Source organism: Nuphar pumila, chromosome 2, assembly GCF_984573655.1.
Source record: "Nuphar pumila chromosome 2, dmNupPumi1.hap1.1, whole genome shotgun sequence".
NCBI classification, from domain to species: domain Eukaryota; kingdom Viridiplantae; phylum Streptophyta; class Magnoliopsida; order Nymphaeales; family Nymphaeaceae; genus Nuphar; species Nuphar pumila.
In genome coordinates this window covers 5,931,181-5,954,257 of record NC_143250.1, presented here as the reverse complement: position 1 = coordinate 5,954,257, position 23,077 = coordinate 5,931,181, and the positions used below count along the sequence as shown (strand labels likewise).

General features: G+C 36.3%; 1 protein-coding gene across 1 annotated transcript in view; it reads left to right on the top strand.

Annotated features, from left to right (window-relative positions):
• The first annotated feature begins 7,081 nt into the window (after window positions 1–7,081).
• Window positions 7,082–23,077, top strand: part of LOC149844589 (uncharacterized) — a 33,303-nt gene continuing 17,307 nt past the window's right edge. Inside the window, exons 1-11 of the mRNA XM_089985518.1 lie at window positions 7,082–7,224; window positions 15,610–15,751; window positions 16,313–16,614; window positions 17,953–18,858; window positions 18,962–19,007; window positions 19,480–19,617; window positions 19,715–20,089; window positions 20,170–20,213; window positions 20,316–21,126; window positions 21,169–21,385; window positions 21,746–21,945. Coding sequence (XP_089841644.1) covers window positions 7,082–7,224; window positions 15,610–15,751; window positions 16,313–16,614; window positions 17,953–18,858; window positions 18,962–19,007; window positions 19,480–19,617; window positions 19,715–20,089; window positions 20,170–20,213; window positions 20,316–21,126; window positions 21,169–21,385; window positions 21,746–21,945 — 3,324 coding nt within the window. The remainder of the gene's footprint in view (window positions 7,225–15,609; window positions 15,752–16,312; window positions 16,615–17,952; window positions 18,859–18,961; window positions 19,008–19,479; window positions 19,618–19,714; window positions 20,090–20,169; window positions 20,214–20,315; window positions 21,127–21,168; window positions 21,386–21,745; window positions 21,946–23,077) is intronic.

Below are 23,077 nucleotides of genomic sequence, written 5' to 3'. Positions count from 1 at the left end.
AATTGTATCGCCCTAGGGCTAAGTCCAACTCTCACTTAAATTCAAAATTTCAAGTTTGTTTTGGCAGACCTCATGAACTTGATCGCATAACGAATTTTTGATAAAATTGAAACCACTAAAATCATAAGTATCGTATTCTTTCGCATATACCTCAATATTTTGCATAAATATATTTGCAAAACTCATCTTGTAAATATCTTACTTTTTCGCTTATACTTCTAAAAATTACATAAATTTATGTGTAAAACTTCATTTAAAGGAAAATAATAAAATTACAAATCTCCTCCAAAAATCATCGTAAGAGTTCTATAAAGTAGTTCTTTGCAGACACAAACACGAAGAAGAAATCCTCAAATAAAAAATAAGTATATATATGATTCGCTAAAATCACAAATATTAAAAAAAATTGTATATAATAATTTTTTTACAAATATTTAAGTAGAGGATTTGTGATTTGGATGTTTTCCTTTAAGTGGAGTTTTGCACATAAATCTATGTAATTTCGGAAACTATATGCCAAAAAGTAAGATATTTATAAGAGGTGTTTTGCAAATATTTTATGCAAAATATTGACATATATACGAAAGAATATTATATTTACGATTTTGGTAGTTTCAATTTTACAAAAAGTTCACAAATAAATTTATGCAAGTTTGTGAGGTCAGCATAAAAAAACGCACGATTCTGAATTTAAGTGAGAGTTGGACCTAGCCGATGGGTAATATAATTTTATCACAATAAGGCCTAAATTCACACTTGTGAAAGATAAAAAGGTCCTAACGATGTTGGATATTTACGATTTTAGACATCGATAAAATATAAAAAATTGTAAGATTTTTAGAGAATCGAATCAAATTATCCGAACACTACAATAATTTTTCATAAATTTTGATACAAGAAGGGTTATGTTGACCTATTAGGTTATGATAAGGGTACCATCATCTCAATCTATACTTTCTTTATTCTACATATGAATAGATTGGACTTGGTTGCGCTTACGCCAATGCTCAACCCAAATCTAAACCACCTCTACCCTTCTAAGAATACTTATATTGTAAACTATGTCACAAGACACACCATTTTGGCTTAGTGCCTCTGGTGACAAGTGTCGACAAGTGGATTCAAACACTGACACCTAGAGTCTTTATTTTAATATTTTAAATAAATTTTATTGTTTTTAATTTTATTTTAATATTTTAAATATTTTTTTGTTTTTAATTTTATTTTAATAAAATCTATTTTTAAATGTTAAAATATTCAAAAAATAATTTTATTAATTAAAAAAAAATTCTATGTCCTCGTGTCCCATTTTTTGGAAAAAAATTCAAACTCTCGAGTCAAACCCCCATGTTTTGAAAAAAACAAAATCAAACTCTCGAGTCAAACCCAAATCTGGCGTCCTCAAGTCCATGAATCATTGTCACATAGATTGTAGTCGATCAACAATTTTCGAAACGAAGCCCCTCAAGTGTGTTTTTTCCATAATATTTTTTTCGAGCAAAATGACTAATAACAAAAGTGCATCACATAAACAATGTCTAAGCTAGTTGACAATATGGCCGTTTGTGCTATCATTTTTTCTTTTTTGCATTGTAAAAATTTATTGCTGAAGCCTAAGATATGTTTCAATTCCCCTTAATAAGAAAAATTAACAATTTAGTAAAACAAAAAAATGCACCTATTCTTTTTAGATTAAAAAAAAACTTTCGTGAATCTAATCTGGGTTAGTACATGGTCAACTTCTAAGTGGGTGGTTCCCACTCCTCTGTGGCCTCGGTACTATTATATCCATCTATGTGTACATTGGCTACTCTTGACAGCATTGTACTGTCTATCAATTTTTTTTTTTTTTGAAAATGACTGTCTATCAAAAAAAAACAAAGCTATGAGTTTTGTTTTCTTGATCTGACCATACTGTGTTTAGCATTGTTTATTTATTTAGACTAATAGATGGAGAGGTTTTGAAGCAAAATACATGATTTTTCAATCATGAAACTAGATCAATGGTCCATCCTCACCAACCGGGCAATAAAAACAAAAAGAACCCTCAATTCAAATAAAGAGGGTGATCATAGGATTACTTAGAAGAAGAGCGCACCCTCCCTTAATGTCTGTCTTAGAAGACCTTATTACTCAAGACATGAAATCTATAAGAATAGTAAATTTTACGTCTTTCATTGAAATAAATATGATTTGGAAGGAGGTAATGAATCCCAAGTTTAATGGATTTTGAAATTTGGTAAATTTAAACAATATCTACAATTTTTCTAATTGGGATATTCTACATGTTGGTTTGTTTATGCGAAAGATACGCCCGTCACACATGATAACAATTTTTTGATGACTTGGAACCCTTGCGGAAACGAGGGAAAACCCCGGGTAGGGCCCCACGACCACCCTGCCTTATGTGACCCACCTCTGAAAGCTACGGACACACCCGTGTGCCAACTGGGTTTGATCCGGGGTCTACAACTCAACAACTTCACAACCACCCCACTAGCCATGCGGAACTCCCACGGTAGTATGATAACAATTGTAAAAAGTTTGTATATTTTATTAGAATGAGAAACATAGAGTTCAATACATATATTACAAAAATTGATGCTCTCTCACAGGTCGCCGAAAGTGTTTTTATTTTTTATTTTCTAGCTAATTTGGATTCATATTTTTGATGTCTCCTTATATATAGCTCACTGGATTTGCTATGGAGTAGTGGGGTGGAGCCCTGGTCACTAGATGGGTGGTCAAGATTCGATTTCCATGGGCCTCTACTCTATGGGCAAGCCGATGCCCAGCATAGGCCACGGGGTCCTAGCCTCAGAGTTTTACGCTGCCGGCAGGATGACCGTAGGTATGGCAGGCTGAGCCAGCGGGACCAGCTCTTCATGTTTAGTGCGGTTTCTTCGGGTTATAAATCCAAAAATAAAGCTCTATCTCTCTCTTACACACACACACACACAAAAGGTGTCCAATATTTTTTGTAATTTCTTTTATTGTCTTTGTAATTTAGAAACTTATTTTGAAGGTTGCCTTTTTATTAAAAGCTCATGTATATTCTTGTTAGGTATACGTTTGTGAAGGGAGGCTTGTGGCATGACTGCTACCAAATGGACGTGGGTTGAGTAGCTCATATATATGGTGTAATCTAGATGCATAATATACCCATATCCTCTTCATTTTAGCCCTGCTTGTCTGTCTTTTAGGGTCAAATTTCATATATGCCATCCCTAGATTGGATTTGTTACAAATCTGAACTTTTTTCATAATTCAGACCTTTTAATAACTTAATATCTGTAAAAAAGAAAATGTGACTCTCCAAATGTGATCTTTTCTCCATTTCTCTTATGCTGCAGTTGATCTTGAATAATACTCCAGTTTAAAAGCTCAATCTAGCAAAACTGATATTACTTCTAAGCCAATTATCAGTGCTCTTACATTCTTTTGTTTAGCAAGAAATAGCTCAATTCCTAAAACCACTTGCAAATTGAGGCTATTAGATGTGTAGACTAGAATTTCCAGGACCAGTTTCTGTTGCCACTAGAACTCTAAAAGATATTGAAGCCAATGGTCTAAAGCACACAAAGAAAATTTTGGAAAGTTAACAGCCAGAAGCTAAGATTTATTTGTTTCATTTTTAGGAAAAATATGATATAATCTGTTTGGAGTCACAACTTAGCATGAAATAGATGGATTTTTCAAGTTCCTGATATATTAGGAATGTTCGAAGAAAGAATTTCAACAATATACCATGTTAATATTCAACATGATTGGAGTCAACAAGATTGAAGAAGGGTATGTGCATTAAAGATTGGCTGTAAATTATGATGATGAAATTTGATAATCAGAAATGATGCTAGCAGCATCTTTATAGACCTATTTTTTCTCTATAATGCAGGCATTTTCCCAATGTTCTCATATAAATTACACATTCTATGATTTATCTATTTAAATAACTTTGTATTTCAAAATTGTTTTGTACTCTTAGGATGCTTATTTACAATATGTTGCATGATGCGCATGATTATAAATTGGAGATGGTTGATGAATTCCACTAATATTTTGAATAAAAGCTATAACAAGTTTGAGTATTGGACATACTAGCTGGCTTATTGTGAAAGTTTAAAAATGATATTGGAACCCAACAAAGACTCTGTAATTTTTAAAGCAAATTATTTTAGTGTACCATTTCTCAGATTCTAGATCACCAAGCTTTTTGCTTTTGTTGTTTGATGTAGTTACCTATTTTTCTTTCTTGTAGTGCATGTAATAGCCTTTGGCCTAAAAAACCTAGTATAAGGTGATTTCAGGGTTCCTATGCTCTCTTGCCTTTATGCTTTCTTTATGTGATTGTGCAAGTGCGTGCTTGTGTTATTGCGTTCGTGTGCTTGACAAGCAACGTTTAACTCAATTTTTGTTGTGCGCTTGAAAGACCGTTCTGGTGTTGGGGTACATCGGGACACGTCACATGGGGCCTTCGCTTTTAGCCCATGACATCCCCTCTTCTGTCTTTAAATAATTGGATAAGATAAATTTTGGTGTGTTATCAACCATTATTTTTTTCACTTATGAAGTACAATTTGACCATTTAAAACATGTTTTTAACTAAACGAACCATATAGATTATGTTCATGGATTGGGCTTAATTTGCCAAAAAGAAAAGAAAATGTTAAAATACAAATAGTTACTTCTATAGAGCACGGTGTCGTCAATGGTGGTCAGTATTAGGCTGAGCTGAATAAACTATTTGTTACTCTCGGAACCAGTGGCGTAGCTAGGATTCATGTGTGTGTGTGTGGGGGGGGGGGGGGGGGACAGGGGTGCAGGAAAAAAAAAGCTGGTTTGATAGTCGGGGGTTCGGGGGCAGCATCCCCCCAAAAAAAGTTTTTGAGATAAAATAAAAATGGCTACAATTATTAATAAAAATCTATTTCATATGGACAAATCAAACTATTTGCTGCAGTTAGCGCTGGGCTAGGACTGGGCTACAAAAATGGATAAAAATCTATTTCATATGGAATTAGGGCTGGGCTAGGACTGGGCTTTTAAACTTTTTTTTTTAACTGTTTCGGGAGGCAGGACTGGGCTACAGTCCTGCCCCCCCCCCCCCCCCCCCCCCCCCCAGCTCTGACTATGCTCGGAACTGCTTTTATCAGGGATGGACCCATGCAGCTGGACTGAATTGGCTTTCACTCATGAATTGGTGCATATATGCATGTCTTCCCAAGGTCAGTCTAGTTTGTCCTATCGAGTTTCTAAGGCCAGTTGTTATCTTCATCGTTACCATCATATCATAATCATCATCATAAATATGCACCTCTTAAACTGATCCGATTCCAGACCCACCCAATTCTTGTGGAGATCTAACCCGTTGACACCCCTTCATAACAGCCTATATCAAATTAAAGGTGTAAAAGTGTTGCTTTCATTGTGTGCCTAATGTAACAAGTTCATGATTATTATCTTATAAAAAAAAGATCATCACTATTATCATATATTCTCACAAAACCAGCCTGATGTTACATATAATCCGGTCAGGCCTAGTTTTGTTACTAGGCCCGATAAGGACGGGTCTAAGCCAAGCCTCATAACTAGGGATGCAAAAGGGTTAGATCCTAGATGGGGGGTTTTGCAATTTTTGATTATTCTAGATCCGACTTTCCCATGTATTTAGCTGATCTCGAACCGAACCAATTGCATCCCTTTAATAGGTCACTTTAGACCTTCCCCATGTTAGAGATAATGATGCAGTTCAGACTGGATCGAGACACTCAACTCAAGAAAAGATCTTATATCCAAAGAAGTCTCTCCAAGGTGCCAAATGTGAGGAAGAGATAAAAGGTTATCAATTCAGCCAGCTCAAAGGAATCACACTAGAATGGGAAGAGATCCCTCCCATCGTGTCCTCCCTAAAATGTTAATTAAATCGAGGAGATCTGGTGAATAGATAATTCATCTTCTTAATTCTTGTAGAAGATCTATAGATATTGAAACTCACCCAAACATGTTAAGTTTGGTGTGAAGATTCCTAAATGTAGGTGTTCACCAGAAAACCACATTATATTGAGTTGTGTGGGCCTACATAAGTAAACCACACATTATATACTATCTTAAGTTCAGTCTCGATTTATGTGATCTAATTCAGTTGGGCTCTGTGATATCTCATATAGTATGATACACTATGTGCAGAGACCTGCTCTGTCAAAAATTCTGTAATGGTCTGAATTGAAGACAGACTCCTAATCACATTAGGTTATGGTCCCCAAACCTTATATAATGGTCCTTTCTTCAAACTCCCCATAATCAAGAAAGAGAATTCAGTTCCTCTTTCATTAGGTTTAGAGAAAGGAAAATGGTCAAGTATGCAGGTTTTGGAAGATCATGCCCGTCAACGATCTGTCGGAGCACTTATGGATTCAGGTATGCTTCCGTATTAAGTTTTGTTTCTGTTTCTTTTTCAACGATTTAGCGAGAACATGTGTTATGATCTTCTTTAGTCTTCGATGGATTCATAAATCTAACAATTGGTATCAAAGCGATCATGTTTCTGTTGAATCGTTGAAAAATACAATCTTATTGAATATTTCACATTTTTTTTACGATGATCGATCATGTTGGGTTTTAGGACGCAGGCGGAGGAAGGTCGATCGACCCTCCTTCTTCTGCTCGTCGGATCGCCGTTGGGCGGTGAAGGGGTTTGCTCCTATTCAAACTATCGAACAGGAAGGGTCATTGGGCCCTTCTTTTTTGTTGTCCGCTGGATGGGAAGGGCCGTGAGGCGCATCTCTGTTAACGATGATCGGTTGGAAGGGTCATTCGGTCCTTCCCCGATTCATCTTGGACCGGCCAGACAGTATGGCGCTCTAAACACCATCTTTTCCTTTTTGGCCGGATGGGAGGTTGCGGTAGGCCAGTCAAAAATCGACGGTGGTTTGTGGCATCTAGTTCGCCCCAGCCACCATCGATGACTATTTAAAGTTGGTTGCGTCTAACAGCGGTGTAAAGGGGATCTGGTTCACCCCAGCCACCGTCGTCGGGTGGTTCAAAGCCGACAATGCTCGGTCTACACCCAATGGCTATCGTAATGAAAGGGGAAGGGTCATACCAGCTCTTCTCGTTGTTTCTTTTGCCAGATGGCCATCAGTTGATATCTAATCCTCCTTATCGAACGTCGATCAATGCTCGACATCGACGGTCTGGGCATCTGGTTAGCTCCGACACCGTAAGGTAATCAAGGAGCGTTTCGACCTTCACCTTCGAACCATGCTGAGTCTGGGTTTCGGTTGGGGTTGTGCCTGCATCTGTCATCATGGGGAGGTGTTGAGTCGTATTGGCCATTAGGATGGTGCCAGGAGGTGTTTGGGCCTCACAGAAGGTGCCAGACTGAGAAATATCCCTTCAGGGGCGCAAGACCGAATCTGGCCCTCTCGGCGGTGCCAGGCTAAGTTTGGCCACCAGGATAGCGCCAGACCAATTTCAACAATTAGGATAGCTTAAGGCCATACTCGGCCTTCCTGGTGGTACCAGACTTAGATCTATTTTTCAGGGTAGCGCAAGACCGTATACGGGCCTCTTGGCGGTGCTAGGCTGGGTCTGGCCTTCTATGCGGCATGAGGCTGAGTTCAAACCTCTGGACAATGCTAGACCAAGACTGCATTAGGAACCGAACCACTTCAGTCCCTATTAGGTCAAGGGGACTGAACCAACTTAGTTAAGGCTCTGACCCGTGTTGAGTCGGGTTGACCTAACCCACGAGTCAGGCTTGGTCCATCCTGACCCCATGGCCAGGACCGTTTGGGTATACTTTGTTCGGGTCTGACCCGTGCCTGGTCAGACCTGATGTGACCCACTGTTGGGTCCGGCCCAATCCCATGGGGCCAGACCCGTGCATATGCTTTGCAATAAAAAAAAGGGGAAAATAAATTTTTTTAAGAGCTTTATTGTTCAAGGCTTTTGGCATGCATTGTGAGTCACTATCATGGGTCGATCTTTGGTTACTTTTTGGCTCGTATACTTTATCATATTTGCTTTTTATTTTAATATGCACTCATTGACATATTTGAACATTGGTATTTTTTTCTTTGTTCCTAGATCCAACATTCTGAACTTGACTGATTGAATCAACACGTTGCCAAAGTAACCTCTGTTGTGTAGATTAGTTCATTTTTGAAATACTGTAATAGTTATATGTTTGTGGTTCATGCAAATAGTGATCGACCCAAAGAAAGATTACTATTTGGCCAAACCCAAATATATACTTTCAGTAATAAATATGGGACAATTATTCAGTTTTTCATGTGAATAATGACTTAGTCTAAATAAAGGCTTGTTGTTTGACAAGACTAATTGTCCATGTTTTAATTACTGTATGGAGTATACCATTTACAAGTGACACTTTTGTTCAAAGACTAAGTATCAATGTTGTACTAGGTATCTTGTAATAGGGTTTACCATTATTTAAATATATTATTTTATGTTATTGCATGTGCGAAATGTATGTTAATTGTGAACTTGTCTGTTCTTTATTCAGTTAATACCGCTGCTTCTATGATATCTGCAAACATTAATTTCATCTTTATTTTGAGCGGTTCCAATTTTAAGAACTGGAAATAGAACATTATGATTGTTCTTAAATGCATGGATTTGGATCTTGCACTATGAGAAGATCACTCCCTTGCTCTTACAGATAAGAGTTTCACTGAGGATAAAAAGAACTCAGAGCGGTGAGATCAATCTAATCGTATGAGTATCGTGATCATGAAACATGCAATTCCTGAATCCTTCAGGGGCACCATGTTTGAAGAGGTAAATGCCAAACATTTCTTTAAAGAAATTGAAAAGCATTTTGTGAAAAATGAAAAGGCTGAGATAAGTACTCTTCTTTCGAGTTTTGTCTCAATGAGGTATAAGGGCAAAATGAACATTAGAGAGTACATCATGGAGATGTCCCATCTTGCTTCAAAACTCAAGGCACTAAAGTTAGAGTTGTCTGAGGACTTACTCGTGCACTTGGTTTTGATATCTCTTCCTGTATAATAGAGTCAGTTACAACTATTATAAGAAAAAATGGACTCTTAACGAGCTCATTTCACACTGTGTGCAAGAAGAAGATAGGATGAATCTGTTATCATCGCAAAATTTTACTTTTGCAAGTCAAACTGACTTTTGAAAAAGATTTTGAAAATAACTCACCTCTGTTTTAAAATGCGGGATAATTCCGAAGAATGGGACTCGCCTTTCGGTACAAGGTTCAACCGTTCCTGGCGCCTTTACCAGGGGTAATCGAACCAAGGATCAAAAGTGTGCTTAGCTTTGCTCAACTTGTCTAAATCGTGTTCTATTTTCTAAATACACAAAGAATCAGGCATGTGCTATGAATTTTTTGAAAAATGCAGATTTGAAAACATGATGTTTGCTTCAAATATTTGAAATACTTGAAAAGTTCTTGGAAAAGATGCCACTTGGAAAATCATGAATCATGGTGAGAGAATATTTCTGAGAAAAATGAAAATCGATTTATGAAGAATCCAAGTGTTTTGTGAAAATGGATTTCTGAGGAATTTTAAGTAACTTTAGAAAATTTGATTTTCCTGAATTCAAACTTTGAAATTGAAGATATTATGAATTGGAAAATCATGATTTGAAGTTGAGAAATACTTGAAATATCACTTGAAAGCTCAGAGTTTTGAGAAAATCACTTTCTGAATAAGACTTAATTTTTTTAAGAAAATCGATTTCTCTGGATTGGAATTGAAATTTGCAAATGAATGAAATGAATTAATATGGATTTGAAAGGCTTGATTTTGAGGAATTGAGAAAATCCTTTTGTATTTTTGAGAAATGCAGTGCATTTTGAAGTTAGCCTAAGAGTGTAGGCTGAATGTGGCTAATACGAAGATCACAAATCTGGGTCTCATTCGTATTCTGACTATGACTATAAATACAAATTTCACCGAGTTTGTCAACTCCCTAAGAGCTTATGCACGTGCCATTCGTGTAGGCCATAGTAAATTTGTAATATGTGCATGAATGACAAACATAGCAGTTACATATCGAAGTTTAAAACTATATGCAATGCAAATCCTAATCTAAGCAGAAATTGAAATTCTTATTCCGAAGTTTACATTTAATTTACATCACTAATTGAATTTAAATACAGAAAAATAAAAGTATTCAATATCCTTGCAAAACTAGAAAACTTGTTAGTGAAGATATTTTGGCTTTTCTAGATTTATCGAGTAATATCTAGAAATTACTGGATTTTGCTAGATATAAGTCTTTTTTCATGATTCCCTAATATAAATATAATAAAATAAGAAATAAAATTGAATAAATATGAAAATTGGATTTAAAAATTCAAAATTGGGGTCAAAATGACCAAAATACCCCTGATAGCAAGACTATGGTCTTGAAATCAGGGTTTTCAGAAAGATATTTTGTAAAATGCAAGTTTTGAAATTAAAATAAGGATAAATTAAACTAAAGATGATATGATTAAAAATGAGAAAATATAAGTTAGGGATTTCGAAATTGAGGTCAAATGACAAAAATGCCCCTGATAGCAAGACTATGGCCTTGAAATTAGGGTTTTTTGAAATAAATTTTGATAAAAACTTTGGATTTAGGATTGAAATAAACATAAAATCGACCATGAAACATCCTAATATGATTTTAAACATGATCAAACCCTAAAAACATGAACTTATACACGAAAATCAAGAAATATCATGAAAATCATGTTTTTAGCAGTGTTTAGGGATCCTGTGGGCACCCTGTTTTGCAATTTAATCCATTCAAGCATCAAATGGGTTCCAAAATTTATAAAAATCGGCTCCTGCACTTGTTATCACCCTAAAATCAGATTGAAACCATAAAATATATTTTTGGCATTATTTGAATTAAAAAATTGCATTAAAACCCTAAAATATGCTATTTTTACCCATGGTCACATACCAGTTTCAGTGTTAGACCCGAATCAGGGGTTAATCTACTATGAAAATTTCTAAAATTTTACAGAGACAAGCTAGACAAAAAAATAGAGAATTTCTCTTTTTCAGATCGGAAAAATCAACTCCGATGAAGGAGATACCCTTCCGTCAATCTGGACTTAAATATAACGAATCTAAAATTGATTAAAACATGTACTTCCGGTTATAAATACAGAAATAAATAGTAGATTTCATCAAACATTTTTGAAATTTCAGTAATGAACAATAGACAAAAAAATTATAAACTTTTATTTTTACAGATCATGAATCAGATCTACGGTTTGAGATCTATGATCAGTATAAGGCGGATTAGGGTTTTAATAAATCATAACGAGTTTTAAAAGATGGATCCAACTTTCTAACAGAGGAAAAATACCAAACAGAGGCAAAAAGTTATAAAAATTTTACAATAAATAGCCTACATCAACACAAAGCAACTGCACTTTACAGATCTTGAATCAGATGAAAGAAATAACGCATCTGCAAGTTATGTTTGAAATTAAATAACGATTTTAATAAATAGAAATCCCGATTTGAATTTGTATTTTATTAACAGAGTTTCCGAATTCTAAAACGTCTGATTTTTATACAGTAGTTCACTGACATATTCGTGAACAACATATAAAAAAATAAAAAAATTTTAATGAATATTTCAATACGAACTAACATGCTTTCTACTGATCTGAAATTAAAATATACAGAAATCTAAGAAACACTAAAAAAAATATGATTTAACCTTGAAAAACCATAAAAATTATCTAAACAAAACAAAATTGATTTTGATGATGAAACACATGTAATAAACATTAATATGCTAAAAAAATAAATAAAACATAGGGAATCCATGGTTGAAATTGCTTTTACCCTTGAAACCATGGATTTAATCCATTTAATCAGATAAATCTCATGTTTTCTTGGTTAAAAATATAAAAAACAATGCAATAAACGATTCTAATGGATTAGAATCATGGAAAACAATATGGAATAGGGTTAGATCATCTTTTTGAATTGAACTTGAGGTTCTTGAGGTTGAATCCATGGTTTAATCCATGAAAGGGGAATTTCCATGGTGAAATCTATTGAAAAATCATAAAAAAGTAATAAAAAATAATAAAATAGTGTTAAAAAAACTCACCTTGGGGTTGCAGCTTCAATGAAGTAAGAAGAGGTGCTGGAGATAGGAGGGAGACCACGAAAATTTGAGAGAAAAATAGCCTCTTTGAACCCCTCTAAAGACCCCTTTTTATAGATTTTCAAAACCCATGTAATTAGGACTAATTAATACCCAACTTTGACTTTTTCAAACTCTATCTAAAACCATCAAGGGAGGACGATTTTTTGTGGTTTCCTAACCCTAAATGAACTCTAACTAAACCCTAATTAACACCTAATTAAACCCTAGAAAGTCCAAATGTGGCACCACCTAGTATGAACCCACATTTGGTTTTTAAAACTTGAATTTAAAACCTTTAAAAACCAATAGTTTAAAACTTAAATAAAATAGATTTTTAAAATTGCTTTTGACTCCTCTAAACCCCTAACCTAACTAAGAAAATGACTAACCCTAGTCTAACCTTGGCTTCTTCAAATGTGGCGCCACCCCAAGTGGGTCCCACTTGAATTTTCAAAAACGATTTTAAAACTTGAAAATGAAAGGTTTTAAAAAGAGATTCAAAAGTAGATTTTAAGATTGAAAATTTTGAAATAGCACAAAGTCTTGACTGAGTCAGAACTCCTCTGGATATGGTGCCAACTGAGTGGGCCCCACATCGAAGTTTTGAAAAACTTGAAACAGAGACTGAAAATGATTTTGAAAAGGGGTTAAAATCACAATTGAAATTCAAAGTTTTGAAAATAGAGTTCTAAGCAAACTGAAACTCTGAACCAAAGTCCTGAACCAATTAGAACTCTGAGATTTTGGATTTTAAAATCCTAATGAAGGAGTTTTTTGAAAGATTTTATCAAAAAATGGTAAAATAAGGCAGAAAATGCAATGAGGGTTAGAGTGCTAACTCAACCCAAACTCTGAAATAGAGTCCTGAATTAACTGGACTCTGTAAAATGACGTAAATTTTGAAAAACAAATGAAAATAAGTGAAAATGGAAGTAAAAACGAACTTTAAAACAGACTCCTGACTGGATTAGGACTCTGGGACAGAGTCCTGATCGGACTGAAACTCTAGATTTTTTTTGGTATTTTCTGAAAAACAGATGAAAGAACTTGTGAAAACAGTGAAGACAATAACAAATATTGAAATAAAACAGAGTTCTGATTCAGCTGAGATTCTGGTGGACAAAGTCCTAATTGAACCAGAACTCTCAGATTTTTGGATTTTCTGAGAAAACAAATGAGAGAATTTTGAAAAACAGGATAAAATTAAAGTTTTGGTCCAAAGTCATGATCTGATTAGGACTCTGAGAAAAAGTCCTGATTCGATCAGAACTCTAAGAATTTTTTGTTTTCTGATAAGCAAATGATGAAATTTAAACAAAAATTTTGAAAATAAGTGAAAATAGAGTGAGAAAACAAACTTTGGATAGAATCCTGATCCGATCAGGACTCTGGGGCAGAGTCCTGTTTCTATCAGAACTCTTAGATAAAATCCCAGAATTTTGAAATTCTTTGATAAAAGTGTAACAATTTTGATAGATGGAAAGATTTTTGAAAGATTCTCTCAAAATTGAAATCAGGATCAGAGTCCTGATCCAACTAGGACTCTCTGAACAAAGTTCTGTTTTGACTGAAACTCTAAGTTTTTGACTCATTTTGAAAGATTTGGTTAAAAACAGGTAAAAATAGTGACAAAAGACAGAGTCCTTATCCAACTGAAACTCTGAAGAAGAGTCCTAATCCGACTGAGATTCTTGAAAAAGAGTCCTAATCCAACTAGGACTCTGAGATTTTGGCCAAAATGACAGATTTTGAAAGGTTTTCTCCAAAACATGTAGAAAAAGATAGTAAAAAGTAGAGTTCTGATCCGACTGGGACTCTGGAAAAAGAATCCTGATCCAACTAGAACTCTAAGATTTTGGCCAAAATAGAGGAAATGGACAAGGGATATGACCATAACTGGTCTAAAATCAGAATGGTGTTTTAAAAATGTTTTAAAAAGATAAAAAGATAGAGTCCTGGTCCAACTAGGACTCTGAAATTTTTGAGAAATTTGATAAATGAAGGAATCCAGAATCGACACCACCTAAATGAGTCTCATATGAGAATTAAAATCAGTTGAAAATTGAGTTTAAAATGAATCCAGATTGTTTTCTGCGAAAAACATTTCAAAATATAAGGTCTTGTGGGTTGGCAAATGATAGAATGTTGATTAAAAACCATGGTTTTAAAATTGATTTTGAAGGAAAAGTTTTAAAACCCGAATTTGGATTAAATATTTTGAAAATAGGAGTGCTGGATCTCGAAAATGAGATGTAATGACATGCAATGCAATGAAATGGTATGCCGAATGCATGCAATGACACATGAAATATATAAACACTGGATGAGGGTGAAAATTTGGGGTGTTTACAGAATCAAGAAAAGACCAAGAGTGCTCATTTGGCAGTAACCTCTAAGGACATGTTTAAGAAAAAGGAAAGGACTAAAAAAATTGCAGTTGACCCTCAATCGTAGAAGAAACATAAAAGATATCAGGACCCAAACTCTAGTTGTTTCTTTTGCAAAAGGGAGGGTCACATGACGAAGGATTGTACCAAGTATCATAACTGCGTGAGAAGAAATGTATGCTCGTTACTTTAGTTTATTCTAAAGTTAATTAGACTTTTGTGCCCGAACACACTTGGTGGATGGATTCTGGTGCTACCACTCACATAAGTGTGTTTATGCAGGGTTGCCTAACTTGATGACCGGCAATTGATGCTGAAAGATTCATTTATATAGGCGATGACAAAACAATTGAAGTTGATATAATATGAACATTTAGGTTGCTATTAAAGACTGAAAATTACTTAGATTTGAAAGAAACATTTATTGTGCAATCTTTTAGGTAGAATTTGGTTTCTATTTTTTTGAACAAATACAATTATTCTTGTTTATTTAAAAATAATCAATTTAAATTATTTCTTAATTTAAATCTTATTGGGACCGATTCTTTATCTACGAATGATAACCTTTATTTGGTTGATATTGTTATTTTATTAAATAAAACATTGCATTTAAGTTCTTGTGATACAAAAAAAAAAAATTAACAAATGAGAATTCCGCTTTATTATAACATAAACGCTTAGGTCATATTTCTAAACAAAGAATTGAAAGGCTTATGTCGAGTGAGATTCGTGATTCTCTTGATTTCACTAACCTTCAGATTTGTGTTGATTGTATAAAAGAGAAACAAAAAAATATAAGAAAATTAGGTATCGAAAGGAGAACAAAAGTTTTAAAATTAATCCATACAGATATTTGTAGGTCCTTCTCTACGACTTCTTGAAATGATCAACAATATTTTATTATGTTCATTGATGACTATTCTCGTTATGAGTACCTATATTTAATTCATGAAAAGTCTCAATCCTTGGATATACTCAAATCATTCAAGGTCAAAGTTGAAAACCAACTTGGCAAAAGAATTAAGGCAGTTAGATCTGACTATGGTGGTTTGTATTATGGTAGATATGATGAATCAGGTGAACAACGTCCAGGGCCCTTTGCTAAATTCCTAGAGAAATGTGGGATCATCCCTCAATATACCATGTCAGACACTCCTAGAATGAATGGTGTTGCTGAGAGACAAAACACGACTCTTAAGGATATGGTAAGAAGTATGATTTCTCATTCTACTTTACCTAAGTCCCTCTAGGGAGAAACATTAAAGACTACAACTTATGTTTTGAACATGGTATCTTCTAAAGCAGTAATCAAGACCCCATATGAATTGTGAACATATTGAAAGCTTAGTATGAAACATTTTCATATTTGGGGATGTCCAGCTGAGGCTAGGCCCTATAGGCCATATGAAAAAAAAACTAGATTACAGAATGGTTAGTTGCTATTTTGTTGGATATTCTGAAAAATTGAGAGGCTATAAGTTTTATGACTTTGTGAATAAGTCATTTTTCAAAATGGGAAACACTTGTTTCTTTGAGTGTGTTGAGTTTGGGGGGAGTGATAAAGTAAAAGACATTGCTTTTGAAGAAGAGTCTATTTCTCTTTTTACAGTTGTGGATGACAATGATCAAATTTTCATTCATGACATTGTTCCCACAAGTTCGGATCAAGGCAATGCTTTAGATCTTCGTGTCCAAAATAAAGCTTTTATTCCTAGAGTTCAAACTCAACAACCTCAAGAACCAATGCCATTAAGAAAATCCACTAGACAGAGAACCTTTGGAGAGCGATCGAACGCTATGCTGTATGCGTAGTTATCCTGTCCAAGCGCTACACGGACTCCAGATGGTGCTTGATGGAGTTGGCTATGATGGTTCACTGCAACAAGATCATCTTCTCAGTCTTTTACCACGTTGATCCATCAGATGTTCGCCGACAAAAAGGCCCCTATGAAGAAGCATTCCGCGACTATGAAGAGCATATCGAAGAGGAGAAAGTGAGGGAATGGAAGGAGGCATTGACGAAAGTTGGTAATCTCAAAGGCTTTGATCTTGACAACCAGTACAATGGGTACGCATCTCTCTCTCTCCACGATAGTGGTTGCTTCTTGTGGCTAGGAATCAAATGGATCAGATGCAGGATTGGTCGGGTTATGCTTGACCCCATACTGGATGCCATTTTCAAGAGTGAATGGGTTCGAAATCACATCCTAATGGGGCCAACGTGGATCTCGTAGTACAGTTATAGATCTATTTATGATATGAGACGTTGCGGTACTTTATCAGTTGAAGATGGCAAAACCTAATGATTTTCATGTGAAAACGATAAATTATGTGTACAACCCCAAATTGAATCAGAAAATATTTGGTTACCCAATCCGTCCTCAACGCGTTTAGTAGCTAGCAAGCAGCCATTTGTGCTCTGAATATGATATTTGATTCAGGTATATGTTAGGGAGACCAGATCAAGTGATTGGATAAAGTACCTTGCAAACTACTGGGTCTAATCAATGGCTTCCTCGCATCCCTACTTGGTGGGAGTAGATGTTTGGGAGCTGGAGATGATGGTACACCAAGTCCTACAGGTGTTTGGGGGTCCTGTTTTGGAAGATGACAACGGTGTTGAGAGTGGAGATGGCCCGTTTTCAACTGCATCCTCATGAGGATGTTAACAACTTCAGCTCCTATCTCCAACACCCAGCTAAAGTAGTAGATCTGATCTAATAACCTAGGTCCAAGAATGAGCCCAATTCAGTCCGTGACAACTTTGCACCCTTCAGTTTTGTTACATATCTGATGGTGAGAGTTGGGGTCATATGTTATGAGCCTTTTGCATCCTTTACTAGTTTTAATTCTAATTTGCATCTGGGCTCAGAATTGATAGGTTTTATTCTTTCCTTGTTGAATTGGACATGACAACCTTTGGAAAAACCTGATCCTTTTTTCCAACAATATAGAGAGAGATCTAATTACATCCTGCCAATCAAAGAGATGTGGGATTGATCCACATCCTGGTGAGAATGTGGACCAATAATCCTAGCTGTTGGTTGGATGGGTAGGATTGAATGTAGGACGGATCTCATCCTATGTCAAATATGATGGGATCCGTACTCCTTCGTGAATCCTTTTTTCAACTGAATGCGTTATCGAATTCCAACATTCGCTAGTCGCCCGAGTGGGAGTGAGCTTGGGGAGAAGATGATGAGCCCTTCATCTCAGGTTCGACTCCCACTTGATATGCTGGTATCTTTAAGACTTTAACTGGTCTGAGGTTTACGTCACAAAGTGACCTGGTTCTCGATACCATATTGATTTCTTTGATGAACATACTTCTGAAAAATGTTTAAAAGACATTTTCTTATTGCATCTCTTCTCTTATTGGTGTTGCTCTAACGATTAAAACATGCAGAAAAGAGTCAGAATTGATCCAAATAATCGTCAAGAAGGTTTTGCTTGAGGACAAACGCAATACATTTGATATCACCAAGCACCCTGTTGGAATGGAGCGTCGGGTAGGCAAGATGATGGAATGGTTGGACATCGAAACTGAAGATGTTAGAATGATAGGCATTTGTGGTATGGGGGGTATCGGGAAATCAACACTAGCCAAAGTCATCTATAATACAATCTCTGATAGGTTCGATGCTGTATGCTTTATTTCAAATATCAGGGAAGCAGCAGGACAACACAATGGGCTGGTCAAGTTGCAAAAACAACTCTTTTCTCAGATTGCAAATGGCGATAACCAAGCGATTTATGATGTGGATGAAGGTGCAACCACAATAAAGAAGAGATGTCGTTGCAAAAAAGTCCTCATTATTCTTGATGATGTTGATAATGAAGTTCAACTTAATAAATTGGCTGGTGAACGAGAATGGTTTGAGAAAGGAAGTCGGGTCATAATAACAACGAGAGATGAGCACGTACTAAATGTGCATCATGTGAAGAAGGATCATGAGATTTATAGGCCAGAAGAAATGGATCCAGAAGAATCACTTGAGCTATTTAGTTGGCATGCTTTCGGGAGAAGACAGCCTCTCGATCAATTTATGGAGATATCCCGAGAAGTAGTAAGAGTCACAGGTGGACTTCCTTTAGCACTGGAAGTATTGGGTTCAGAGTTGTTTGACAAGACAGAGGAGGGAGAATGGGAAGAAATGTTGGAGAAGTTGAGGCGTGTTCCTCACACTAGTATTGAAGAAAGGTTGAAAATAAGCTACGATGGGCTTGACCAACAGCAGAAGACAATATTTCTCGACATGGCATGCTTGTTTATTGGTTACAAAAGAGAATATGTGACCGATGTACTCAAAGCGTGTGGGTTCGCCTCGAACCTAACAATTAAAGTATTCTTGCATAAATCTCTCTTGAAGATTGATGAAGATGATGATACATTGGTGATGCATGATCAATTGCAGGATATGGGATGACGATGATGCATGGGATGTATTGAATGATCGTAAGGTAATAACTAATTAATGGTACAATGTATTTACTAATATTTATTTGTTTCGACAAAGAGGTTGATGGAGCTATGACAAATCTGATTGGCCACAAATTAAAAATATGACAAATCTGATTAATGTACTTTGTCACCTGAAAAATTAGAGGACAAGTTATTATGGCCTAAAAAAAGGCAGGTGGTATGACAAATTAAGGGCAAAACTGAAAAGAAACAAAATAATTTGGCTATGTTTTTGTCATATTTTCTCATTTGCGGTCATATATGGAATCATGCAAAACCTTAGCGTCATTGTCGTTCTCTATTTCACAACTTGACAGTGTATTATGTTGGGCATATCCAGGGGTCACAAAATATTGAAGCCCTCCTTATTGATGGTCCTCTTGATTTAAGTCTGAGCACTGAAGCTTTCACCAAAATGTCCAGTTTGAGATTGCTCCGTATCAATGGTGTCAATCTTGAAGGAGATTTCAGCAAAATGCCCAAAAGTTTGAGATGTTTAGAATGGCAAGACTACCAGAGGAGTTCGACCTCAAGCGGATTGGGTTTCTGGACTTATCAGGTAGTAAAATGGTGGGACTGTGGGATGAAGGCAATGAGTGTGGAAATAAGGTTAGTATTTTAATTAATGTTTATATTCCTTCTTTCTTTGCACTTCCTAGTTGTGATTGCTTCCTTAAACAAGACAGCGGTTTTTGCATGTTGGCAGGTCTTCCATGATTTAAGAGTTCTTAAGCTTGAACTTCAGAAATCTCCTAATTTTGATCGTTTACCAAATTTACAAAAGCTCTTACTCTCCGGATGTAAGAAATTGGGCTCACTTGATGAATCCATTGGTCGTCTTACGGAGTTGATTGTCTTTGACTTATCTGACTGTGAGGCTCTCACGCATCTGCCAGATTCAATTTGCAATATGAAGACGTTACGTTACTTGGATCTTGGTAAAACAAAAATTAGAGGGCTGCCCCTTTCTATTGGGTCCCTTCACAATTTAGAGAAACCATCTCTGTATTATTGTGATAAGCTAAGAAGCTTGCCGGATTCAATTGGGAACTTGAACAAGATACGTTACTTGGATCTTAGTGTAACAAGAATTAGAGAGATGCCCCTTTCTATTGGGTCCCTTCACAATTTAGAGAAACTATCTTTGTCTCCATGTTTTAGGCTAAGAAGCTTGCCGGATTCAATTGGGAACTTGAACAAGTTACGTGAGTTGAATCTCAGTGAAACAAAAATTAGAGAGCTGCCCTGCCCCTTTCTATTGGGTCCCTTCACAATTTAGAGGTACTATCTCTGTCTGATTGTGATAGGCTAACAAGCTTGCCGGATTCAATTGGGAACTTGAACAAGTTACCTGTGTTGGATCTTGTTAAAACAAAAATTAGAGAGCTGCTCCTTTCTATTGGGTCCCTTCACAATTTAGAGTATCTGTTTCTGTCTGGTTGTGATAGGCTAAGAAGCTTGCCAGATTCAATTGGGAACTTGAACAAGTTATGCTGGTTGGATCTTGAAGGAACAAAAATTATAGAGCTGCCACTTTCTATTGGGTCCCTTCACAATTTAGAGAAACTGTTTCTGTCTGGTTGTGATAGGCTAAGAAGCTTGCCCGATTCAATTGGGAACTTGAACAAGGTAGGTGAGTTGGATCTTCCTGGAACAAAAATTAGAGAGCTGCCCCTTTCTATTGGGTCCCTTCGCAATTTAGAAGAACTGTTTCTGTCTGGTTGTGATAGGCTAAGAAGCTTGCCGGATTCAATTCTGAACTTGAACAAGTTACGTGAGTTGGATCTTGATCAAACAAAAATTACAGAGCTTCCCTTTTCTATTGGGTCCCTTCACAATTTAGAGAAACTATCTCTGTATGCTTGTGTGAGGCTAAGAAGCTTGCCGGATTCAATTGGGAACTTGAACAAGTTACGTGAGTTGGATCTTCGTAAATCAAGAATTAGAGAGCTGCCCCTTTCTATTGAGTCCCTTCACAATTTAGAAGAACTATCTCTGTCTGATTGTGATAGGCTAACAAGCTTGCCGGATTCAATTTGGGGGTTGACTGAACTGCAGAGATTAAGTTTTTCGGGCTGTAAGCAAATAAGTGCATTGCCTCATTCTTTGGGGAATCTGGTAAACCTAAACGAACTTTGATTGGATCGCACCCACATTAAGGAGCTTCCCAGATCCATAGTGTCCCTTGAGAAGCTGGAGAAGTTGGACATCCATGCTACAAAGCTGACAACTCCACTTCCTTTATGGGAGTTGAAAAGTTTAAGATATTTAATCGTGGGGGATATTGACGGTGAAGAGGAGAAAGTGGACCTACAAAATAAGATTGAGAGCGACAGTGAGGAATATCCTGAAGAAGGTGAAGAATCTGCAGAGGAAAGTAACGAAGGGGAAGGGAGTAAAATTGAGGAAAGTCCTGAAGAAGAAGAAGAAGAAGAAGAAGAAGAAGAAGAAGAAGAAGAAGAAGAGAGTAAACTTGAGCAGCGTCCTGAAGAATGCCACGAAGAAGAAGAGAAAGAAGTACTGATAAGTGGATACTCTGAAAAGACCCAGGAGTACAGGAAGATCTATCGCCGATTTCCCTCTGACTACTACTGAACATTGCTCGTCAGGTTTGGGAATCAATCAAGGTACATACAGCTAGTACTGTATCAAAAGGATTACCGCATGCCAGAAGGTCGCAGGGGATGGCAAAGGCTGATTTTCCCTGGTGATTTTGTCCTTGAATCAATCAGCCCAGGATCTGATGAGAGGGACAGTGCTCCACCATCGGCATTGGAAGCTATTGTTGTGAACGATGTGGGGTCACCATCCAGAAACATTGAGCATGGAATTGACACTACAATAATCGGTGAGGAGGAGACACCCTGTGGAATCAATCCACAGCTTCCGGAGCCATCAAGCATACACGAGAAGGAAAATAAACATGGAAAACGGAATGTAGCATTTCTAATGCCATTGGGAATCTTCTGCGTGTGTCTGCTCATTTTCTGCATAAAAGGCTTCCGCAAACGCTAATGAGTAGTTGATGAAATCGCTTCTTCTCCATAATCTCATCAATCCCTAGAGTGTAGTAATTACCATCTCATAATTGTAGAAAGAGTCGCACCTTTTAATGTTGTGCCCTGTTCTTGGGTTGTTCATATTTTTCCTTGCTGTATATTGCTGATCGCTACTGATGTTATTTTCCTTAGTATTTTTTCATAGGAAAAAAAAGGGTGCGTGAGAATACTGTCCTTGGGAAAATAGTGGTGATGGCTACAATCAGAAAACCTTTTGAATGCTTTCTTTTTTTTTTACCTGTAAAATTTTAGGTTGTTTACTTATTTTGTGCTTTATGAGGAGTCGGAATGACAATGGTGGAACTGTGAATGAGCAATTCCTCAGCTCTATGTTGGGGAGTTTAGAATTGAATGGGTTGGATAATTCCAATTCCAAATATCTCTCATTTTCATCATTTCTCTTCTTTCCTCCAAATTATGTACTGGGTTTTGACTTTTTATAAATTGGGAGATTGCCAAAAAGTGTAATGGTAGACCCTCAATCCAACTCAAGAGTCAAGTCCTATCATACAGTGCTGCCAGCTGTGAAGGAGCGGGGCTGGTTGGGCTTGAGCTGTGAGGCCCTAATCATATATAGATAGTTCAAATTGCTCATCTGGTAGAAGGACATATTTCAAAAGCACATTTTTTAATTATGTACGTGTCCTTTGGACGTTTAGCGGTGCTTCAAAAGCACATTTTTTTTGCGCGTTTTGGAGTTTAGCATTTTTTACACAATTTTTTTTTGTGTGTACTGACAACCCATCAGCGTGCGCGATCAACGGTCGATGCGATTAAGCACAGGTTCAGATTGAGAGATATTTTGGTTCATAAAGGCAAAGTTAGAGACTTATTTCGATATCTGACCGAATTCGATTCCGTTTTGTTGCATTTGATTAATCATATCCATATCCGATTACAATTGGTTGCAGATATGGTTTTGGTTTTTTGCCATCAAATCTGAGAAATATCTGAGTTTGTAGGATATCCAAATCTATTTACATGTAAAAAAAGTGGATCTGGTAGAGTCT